Below are 10,236 nucleotides of genomic sequence, written 5' to 3'. Positions count from 1 at the left end.
TAGTTCATCAGGATTTCTTGAAAACCTGTTAAAATTAAGCAATGTTTTGCTTTTTGATGGAGTTTATCTTCCATATCCATACAAAGAAAATGATGTACTTCATTCAAAGCAAGGAGTCTTCTGGACATAACTGCCTTCTGTGTAGAAATTCTCATGTATGTTTTCTCCTTAGTCTATATAATCTATTTTCGTATTAAAAATGGCTATTTCATATTAAAGGAGAATAAGTTATGGACTGGCTTCAACATCTCAATGTGTTAAAATGACCATTGTTTTTGTAGAGAGACAATAATTGTCAGAGCAGATAATAGCTTTCTCAAGGACAGGCAAATTCACCTTTTTATTTTTTATTTTATTTATTTATTTTGTGTGTGTGTGTGTAAGTGTTAATGCTGATAAATGTGGAGACAAAAAGATGAATGCTGTAAATGTTTAGGTATACGCATACTTTCATTGTAAATGGCACTGTTTCTAATCTAAGATCAAAAGTGAGAAATGCCTTAGTACAACTTATTTTGAGTGTTGGCGGCTTTACATGGAAAAGCATCCTTCTTATTGATTCAATAAAACAACAGAATCCTTCACAAAAGTGTATGTGGCATCCAAACTGGAGCCTCTAGATACTATCCTGCAACAAATAGTAAGAAAAACTACTATAGCTATTTTGATGCCTGTTCTCATAGGTAATTAACTTTTACATGAACAAAGTCTGTTTGTCTGGGTTTTATTTGCACATTTTGCTTTCTTAATTCTCAATTATCAAATTTAGCTACTTCTTTTAAGTGCATGTTATTCTGTGTTTTGCAAGTTCTTTGCATGAATACAAGCCATTTTAAGTATTTGATCTGTGCTATTTTCTAAACAATCAACGGAATACAGCCAGGCACCCACAGAATGAAAACCTAAATATTTTAAGTTGTAATTCAATTTTTATTTATGCCTTTAATAAAGGCATAGGTTCCTAGTGGTTAAGGCTAAAATTAAGGAATATTATAAGAAAATACATTAGAATATTTTAAAATCTATATAAAATATAGCAGAAGAAACTTTTAAGAAGTTACATTTTTGATGGACTTGGTAAAGCTGTGTAAAAATGTAGAGGGTAACATATGCAATATATATTCTTTCTTCACAGAAGTTAGTTGAGGAAATGATAGTAGAAGTGTCATTGTTAAGGCTGTCTGATATGTCTGTTATCAGAGTCTGGTTTTCGTTGCTTATAACTTCACTGAAGTTTTAACTGTTTTGGCTGAATTTTCCATGTCATGGAATTGCCAAAAGATGATTTGTTTTCAAAGTTCTTAAAGTGATTCATCTGTTTCCAGGAATGAGTTATGGGAAAATTCTTTTTTTTTTTTTTTTTTTTTTCTTTTTCTTTTTCTTTTTCTTTTTTTTTTTTTTCATTCTCCTGAGAAACTCAGTGTCTTCATCCTTTGGAGTGGAAACTTGAAATTTGGCAGATGATTCACCCTAGTTTCAAAGAAGTCTTTTGAAAGGAACACAGGATGGCAGAAGGTGCAATGTGCACAACATATGGTATTCATAAAGGCTAATAGAGACTCTCTAGGAGATTCAGTAGAGCATTTGGACTGTGTATTCCATGAGAAGTTAAAAGTAAATAAATACCTAATATTTAAATGAGCTGTAAGTTTAATAGAGAAGGTAGTATATGAACAAGTTATTGAGGGTTGTATATCATAGAATCATAAAGGTTGGAAAAGACCTTCAAGATCATCTAGTCCAACCATCCCCCCTACCACCAATGTTACCCACTAAACCATGTCCTTAAGCACCAGGTCCAACTTTTCTTTAAACACCCCCAGGGATGGTGACTCCACCACCTCCCTTAGCAACCTGTTCCAATGCCTGACCACTCTTTCTGAGAAGAAGTGTCTCCTAATTTCCAACCTGAACCTCCCCTGACACAACTTGAGGCCATTCACTCTGGTTCTATCATTAGTTATCTGTGAGAAGAGGCCAGCCCCCAGCTCCCCACAACTTTCTTTCAGGTAGTAATATGTGTAGCACAATCTTGCACAGAGTGTATAGAGTAACTATTTCTGAACTTTGGAATTCTTGCGTGTTTTGTTGTTGTTGTTTGTTTGTTTTTAATTCATTTTTAAGTGGTTGAAGTAGTATGTTTATTTACCCTTTCAGTAAAAGCTTATTAATATGTTTTCATTAAGAAAATGTAACTGATTCTTCCTTCAAAAATGTTAGTTTCTTCAACTAATGTACAAGAAATTTTATTATTTTTTTTCATGCCAGTACTGTCTAATAGATTTTATGGTCAAGATTTTTATATATATATTTCTGATACTTCATCTAAAGTTCTTCTTGTAAGTAATTTTTCTTGAAGTGGTGAGTAAGGAGACAGGAGTCCATTTGGCATTTACTTTCTCTTGACACTGTGTGCTGAACAATATTTGTTTTTGAAATTTCAAGTGCTACATCTGTTAGTTGTATCAAGTCTTTACTGTTGTCAATATTAATTGAATCTTAATGAAGAGATGATCTCTCCACTGGATGCTAAAGCTGTTCGAAACACAGAAATTTCATCCCGTTCCTCTTTAAGCTCTAAATAGCTAATTAAAAAGAAAATTCATAGATTAGATTTGTTGATGTGAATTTTAGTGAACTCAGTTAGCAGTTCTCTGCAATGGAAATGCCTCTTTTTTGTGAAGATGCTTTAGTGTCTCTAAATAGCCTTTTTTTTTTTTTTTTTTTTTTTTTTTTTTACTAAACAAATGTAGTTTTCAGGCATTGTTTTTGCACTGAAGTATTTACACCATTGCAGACTGAAACTTAAGTCTGTTTTGCTTTTTTTAGTTTCCTTCCGCTCTGAGAATTCATGCCTTACATAAGGTCTTCAAATCCTTTGCCTTTGTTTATCTCATTGCATGTATTTTTATTGTTAATTTTATTAGTAGTTTATTAAGCATCTCCTAACACATATTTTCTGTGACTATGATTTTCTGTGTGCTGTCTTCTGAAAAAGGACTATTCTGTCAAGTGGATATCTTTAATCAGCGAGTCTTAAAAGCTGCATGTGATTATTGGTACAGACTTGGATACCCGCTTAAGTGTCTGGTTGGAAGGCTCTAAAACAGGACCTACTACGAGGTCTCTTCTAAATTTGTACCTATTTGTCAATAAGGACATGATTTCCACCTTAGACAATTTTATTTGTGTCTGGGATTGTACCATGTGCTGGTGCTTCAACGCCAGGAGTTTTAATTTGTGAAGAGATCACATCATGGAGGTTCACATTAAAAGAAATCAGTGTCACTGGGAAGTAAACCCTTCTCAGCCAGAGCATGGTGCTCCTAACATAACTACAGAGATTTTCTGAAGAGGGTGGAGATCCTTTAACAGTAAGCCTTGGCCTATGTGATCATGGTCTTGATTTTTGAGGTTGCTTTTGCAGATCTCTTCAAAGTCATTTATGGAATTTGCTGCTCTGTAAAACACAGGTTGAAAGCAGCCAAAGTGCTATGGGCTCTTGAAAGAAAGGAGGATTATGGGACAACAGTTATGAATTAATATTCAGAAGAAGGTCAGACCTGCTGCCTTATGTGGATTTTGTGTACTTATGAGTGGGGATGTCTGCCTGGCTTTCGAGAGTATGGCACTTGTGTGCTGTTTTTAAGCTTCTGCTGAGCTCTAAACTTCAGGGAATCCCTTATCTGCCTGGATAAAAGGCAATGTTCATTGACAGCTCTTGGGAATGTTGTGGCCCTGAGCCCCTCTGGAAGGTTGTTGGCCTTTGCACAATATGTCACTGTTTTTTTTTTTTTTAGGATAATTTTTTCCTACACACCTATAAATTAATATTTTGGTTACTAGTTCCCTAGAGTATTATAAAACAAGTTGTCTGTGCTGCTGTGAAACACCTGTCTGTTAAAGGCCTACATGCCTTTTCTAATGAAAAATAAATAGAGAATGAAGAAAAATATAAATCAACTTGGTAAGAGTTAAAGCCATGTTAAGATACATAGCAATAAAATGGACACAAAATTGGAGAAGGAAGAAAGTAAAGAATCTAATTAAAATGTTATTATTATTTTTTTTTCCAGTTACTTGTCATCTTTTGTTGTTCATGTACATTTGTTGAGCTCGCACGTAAATAAATGATAGATTGACTCAGTGAAGTCATTGTAATAAATTGTTTGATGTGCTGTGTTGAAAAAAATCTTTTGAAATTCTGTCTCTTTTCTTTGTCTGCTCACCTTGTGTTTTTTTTTAATATCTTGTTTCCCATCTGTCTGTTTCTGTCATAAGATGAGCATAACTTTTCAGACTTTAATGTAGGTCTCTTTTTGTTCTGGTTTAGGTAAGTATGTAACAAATGCATGATTTAGCCGCCAACAGTAATATCAGAAAGGAATGTTAAGGTGTGTGTTCTCTTTATTGATGTGAAATAGAGAAATGTTTATCTGTAGATACTTGATAATGCATATTTACAGTACATAATCTGTCTCTGAAAGCAAATGAATACAGAGGTGTCTGTATTGTTGTATTACATCTGCTTTAATGTTACAAATCCAAAGGTTAGTTTTATGAATCTTTTATTAGTTAAAAGAGAAAATAAATGGGTCTATAAAGTTTCATGAAAGCAGTTTTAAATAAAAGTTTAAAAATACTTAACTGAGAATGTAATACAAATGTACCCAGTCTTCAAGAGATTTGTTGTATTGAAGATACTCTTAGTGCAGAAAGTATCTCTAGCAATGTAGTCTGTACTGAGTCTTGTAGTACCGAGGAATTTGAATAAATACTTATTTTGTTAATAACACTTTTTTTTTTTTTTTTTTTTTCTGGGGGTTTTAATATCTGTAGAAATGTTCATTAGGGATGTGTTTTAATGCTTATAATTCAGCAGTTTGATTAATAGCCATAGGGTATATGTAAATAAATTATATTTTCTTTTTTAAGGACATAGTGTAAAGTGCTTGCAGGGCAAGCAGGTGATCAGGCCTAGTCAGCATGGATTTACGAAGGGCAGGTCCTGCTTGACGAACCTGATCTCCTTCTATGACAAGGTGACACGCTTAGTGGATGAGGGAAAGGCTGTGGACGTGGTCTACCTTGACTTCAGTAAGGCATTTGACACCGTCCCCCACAGCATTCTCCTCAGGAAACTGGCTGCTCATGGCTTGGACTGGTGTACGCTTCGTTGGGTTAAGAGCTGGCTGGAAGGCCGGGCCCAGAGAGTTGTGGTGAATGGAGTCAAATCCAGTTGGAGGCCGGTCACTAGTGGAGTCCCCCAGGGCTCGGTACTGGGACCAGTCCTCTTTAACATCTTCATCGATGATCTGGACGAGGGGATCGAGTGTGCCCTCAGCAAGTTTGCAGACGACACCAAGTTAGGTGCGTGTGTTGATCTGCTCGAGGGTAGGAAGGCTCTGCAGGAAGACCTGGAGAGGCTGGACCGATGGGCCGAGGCCAACGGTATGAAGTTCAACAAGGCCAAGTGCTGGGTCCTGCACCTGGGGTACAACAACCCCAAACAGAGCTACAGGCTGGGAGATGTGTGGTTAGAAAGCTGCCTGGCAGAGAAGGACCTGGGAGTATTGGTTGACAGTTGGCTGAATATGAGCCAGCAGTGTGCTCAGGCAGCCAAGAAGGCCAGCAGCATCCTGGCTTGCATAAGAAACAGCGTGGCCAGCAGGTCCAGGGAAGTGATTGTCCCCCTGTACTCAGCTCTGGTGAGGCCGCACCTCGAGTACTGTGTTCAGTTTTGGGCCCCTTGCTACAAGAAGGACATGGAGGTGCTCGAGCGAGTCCAGAGAAGGGCTACGAAGCTGGTGAGGGGTCTGGAGAACAAGTCTTACGAGGAGCGGCTGAGGGAGCTGGGACTGTTTAGCCTGGAGAAGAGGAGGCTCAGGGGCGACATTATTGCACTCTACAGGTACCTGAAGGGAGGCTGTAGCGAGGTGGGTGTTGGTCTATTCTCCCACGTGCCTGGTGACAGGACGAGGGGGAATGGGCTCAAGTTGCGCCAGGGGAGGTTTAGGTTGGATATTAGGAAGAACTTCTTTACTGAACGGGTTGTTAGTCACTGGAATAGGCTGTCCAGGGAAGTGGTGGAGTCACCATCCCTGGAGGTCTTTAAAAGACGTTTAGATGTAGAGCTTAGGGATATGGTTTAGTGGAGGACTTGTTAGTGTTAGGTCAGAGGTTGGACTCGGTGATCTTGGAGGTCTCTTCCAACCTAGACTATTCTGTGATTCTGTGATTCTGTGATCTTGTGGTGCCTTCTCAGTGAGAGGTAAAGCTCTGGGGAGACCAAGGAGAATGAACTGAGACAGGAAAAGAGAGAAAGAGAAAAGCAAGGGAAAGGGAAAAGTTCGGGGACTGCCTGTAACAATTTCATGGGACAGTAGAAATAGAAGCAAGTCTTCTAAGTCTGCTGAATTCATTAGATGGTTATTACTAAGGAGGAAATGCCACAAAGTTTACTCAACTGAGTATATTTATTCATAAAACACAAAACGCTAAAATACATACTTTGATGTGGTCAATAAATGTTTATTTGTATAATAATGATGATTATAAAAATAATACTTCATTTTGGCTGGCTGATTTGACTATAAACAAGGTAAACAACTCAAAATTCAAAAGGAACTGAAAGCCTTTTTCCTTCATGACTTACTGAAAAAAAATTATAAGTAAAACAACTTCAGCAAGATACGCAGGCATGAAAGCAAAAATCAGTGTATTGCTGCCCATTGCTACTGAAACAAGCCTTTGAACAAGCTTTAGTGGTGCAATTCCAGTATTTAGCGAGTGTTATGTTTTAAATCCTTTTTCCAAATCTTTTTTTCCCATTGTACATGGTACAGGTGCTTTGGAGAAATGTGTACAAGTAGTTTTCTGCCATTAAAAGAGTTATATTCATCTCAAGCAATATGCAATGCTGTTAAAAATATTTTTGTACTTAAAGATAGCATTTTTTTTTGTGAAAAATCTATTTCTACAGCATAGACTACAGACAAATATATAAATAAATGGAATGACATCTTGGCTTGATTATATTCAATATCAGTATGGTAGGATTTCTGTTTCACTGGGTTTTAATTCACTTCATACTTCTTAAAGTTAAGATTAGCCTAGGATTTCCTTGCTGAAGTGTGAAAAGCTGAATACAAATGTTGCATAGGATGTTCTTATGTCTTTAAAAGTCCAAGACCATTGTAGTGGATGCTTCTCACCCATCAGTGAACCTTGTAACACAGCAGCTACAGTACAGTGCTACACACAAACAATACAGAACAATATCTAGCAATTTATATGGTAAGAATTTCATCATCATTGCATAGCCGTTTGCTGTTTTAGAAAAACCTCACTAGGTGGTGTGACCCCAAATTGAAAAATGACAGGAATGATAAGACTAGGATATCTTTAATAAATAAATAATACACTTTTGTGACTCATCAAACTCTGTAGTGTTTCATTTTGTGCTACTGAGGAAAGTTGCAAACCAGAATGAAAAGTCCTTTTTATGTATTTTGCAGATTCATTTTGTTAATTGCTGAGATTTTCCAGTGGATGTCCTACTTAGGCACACACTAGACATTGTTTAACATTTTAGCTGAATGAAGTGACGCTGGGATATAATAATCTGCAACTAAAACCCAACTCCAAAATGTTTTCCAGCAGTTCTCAGAATTATGGTATTGTATTTGTAGTTATCATATGGATGTAGTTTCTCAGCAACAGTTAAATTCTCATTTGCTTAGGTTTTCTGCTAAATACTTGCTTTAAATGTAGAAGTGATGTGCTCATGTTGCCTTTTCAGGGTATATGAAGAAAGGAAGAGAAAACTTTTTTTTTCCCTAGAAATTCTTATATAATTCACGTATTACTGGTGAACTCTGAATTAATTACTATGTATTTATATGTAGATTAGCCTAGTTAATAGTTACAGAACATTGTAAACACTTTGATCATTGTAAGAAATTTCTTTCGTCTAGGGGAGATATTTGAAGAAAACAATATTTTTGGAAAAAAAATATTGTCATATGGCCTACTATTTAAGCGAACAGTTGCACTTACTTGTCACAACTAGTTAACCGTGTGAAACAAATGCATTGTCTGATGAATTAATGAGAACTTCTGAATTACTAATTGCAATGCTTTAATGTGTTACTTGGCTTTAGATACATAGTCACCCACTGTTCTATCAGAGAAATCTGCCACTGATTATAACGGAACCACTGTTTTTCATGCATTACTGCATCATAATTTTTCACTTTTTTCCTAAGATGCATTTGTGCTTAAATATATATATATTTACCCCTGAAATTATGGTTACTAAATGTAGCATGCCATATTTTTCAGAAAATTATTTATTTTTATCTATCTATTTATTTATTTTTTCCCTGCCAAATTAAAAACCTGATGAATCTCTCCTTATCTTCTAATGGCAGATGATTTTTTGAGGCTTACCTCTTAATACTGCAGAACATGTGGGAGCTGAAGATTTCTGAAATACTTTCTGTAGCTTGTAGCTTAGACATGTAGAATGAGAATAGGAGAGAACAGAAACTTAATCTTCTGAGAAAGTCTTGTGACTGTGAATCAGGAAATGTGAATTCTAGCTCACAGATCCATGGTGCTTCCTTTCCTTTCAGAATCTGGACAATCTGGACACTGATATTTTCTTTGCTTTTGTTGACCATTCTGCAAAATGCTTAGGGTAATAGTGCCTTATCTCTTAAGGTAGTTTAATGCTAGATTTGTCCAGCATTGCTAGTGTTGTAGGATACTCATTGTTTTACTATTAGAATTGTACTTACCCAACCATTTCCATGATACATATACTTGTTTAATATAAAAAAAACAGGCTATATATAATATATAAAAATGTTTTTGTAACATAAAATATTTTACCTTATGTATATAAACAACATACAAATATACAGAATTCACAAAGATGTTGTCAATGAAGTTTGAGCTTTCCTGAATACTTCACTTTTTTCCATTTATAGGTTGCATGTCTTACTCATGTAGCAGCTAATTATCTTAATTGCAAAATTGAAGGAAAACGCTGGGGTACAGCGCATGGGAGTATTGTTCCATATCAGGTAAGCCAAAACCATTGGTTTATTCTACTTTTAGAATTCATGATTTTGTGTATTATAAGATTGAGAACTGACTGACTTTTCCCATGACCTGCTGTATTCTGTAATGTATCTGTGTCTAGGTAGGACAAGGTTCTGTTGTTCATTGTAGTTTCTGCATTTTGCATATTTCTTCATCAGCAGTAGATTAGTAACAGAACACTGACACAGATCAAAGGTGTTCACTGAAATAGGATGACTTTAAAGCTAGCACAATGACTAGATCATTTTTTACCTGACAGAGAAAGCTTTTTTTTTTTTTTTTTTTTTTTTTTCCTCTTTCACTTTAAGGGTTACCTGACTTCCATACCAGCCACAAATTGAAACCTTTTGCCTCTGAATCTTACTGTTTCAACCTTGTGAGTCTACAAGAATATGCTAAGTATCCATGAAAGTCTGGGAGTTCTTATTTATTTGCCATTGTCCCTTGAGTTTGCTGCAAATCACTGGTGCTCAGTGAGACAACAGGTTAAAAAAGGAATTAACCAGACCTCAGATCTCTCCAATGGAATTCATAGCCTGCTACATCTAATGAAGGGTTGAAATTCCTTAAAATAACATGATCTTCATCATATAAACAAGCACAGGAAAAAAATTGACTGCAGGCTTTATCTTCTGGCTAGTGTATGGGAAATTCTTCAAGTAAACAAAGACTTTTTTTATTTTCTAGCTGATCATTCTGTTATCTTGATAGAGGTCATATTAACTTAAGGAGATTTCGACATACTTAATCTATTCTTTGTTTCATTTTTGGCACTTCTCATCAAGTACTTGTGTTTGCATCTAGCTAGGAAGAGTCTGGATTTTTTCATTTCTGGATGGAGTCCTTTCAATCCTGTTAGGGACAGTTCCCAGCATTTGTCTGGGACAACTAGCATCTAAATACCACTCAGTTGCATTATAGTCTCCCTTCTTGTTAGAAAATGGGAGGAAATCAATATATATTTACTTCCCAGTGCTGGAGGTGGTGGTGATCATCCTTTTATCCTTATATTAAATATATATATATATAAAATATATATAATGTATTTTATATATAATTTTATATATATATATTATGTATTATATATATATATAAATAAATAAATATTATATATATATATAAAAATAC

At 35.6% G+C, this 10,236-nt stretch overlaps 1 protein-coding gene across 9 annotated transcripts in view; it reads left to right on the top strand.

Annotated features, from left to right (window-relative positions):
* SUGCT (succinyl-CoA:glutarate-CoA transferase) overlaps positions 1 to 10,236 on the top strand; it is a 325,562-nt gene that overhangs the window by 59,360 nt on the left and 255,966 nt on the right. For 7 of the 9 annotated variants that reach the window (XM_035318765.1, XM_035318769.1, XM_035318770.1 and 4 more), the window contains one exon: positions 8,994 to 9,089. The exons of the other annotated variants lie outside the window; for them this stretch is intronic. In XM_035318765.1, the coding sequence (XP_035174656.1) occupies positions 8,994 to 9,089 (96 nt within the window). The remainder of the gene's footprint in view (positions 1 to 8,993; positions 9,090 to 10,236) is intronic. 9 annotated transcript variants of the gene reach the window in all.

Source organism: Oxyura jamaicensis, chromosome 2 (genome assembly GCF_011077185.1).
Source record: "Oxyura jamaicensis isolate SHBP4307 breed ruddy duck chromosome 2, BPBGC_Ojam_1.0, whole genome shotgun sequence".
NCBI classification, from domain to species: Eukaryota; Metazoa; Chordata; class Aves; order Anseriformes; family Anatidae; genus Oxyura; species Oxyura jamaicensis.
Note: the sequence above shows the minus strand (reverse complement) of the source record. Positions and strands in the feature narration are given on the sequence as shown.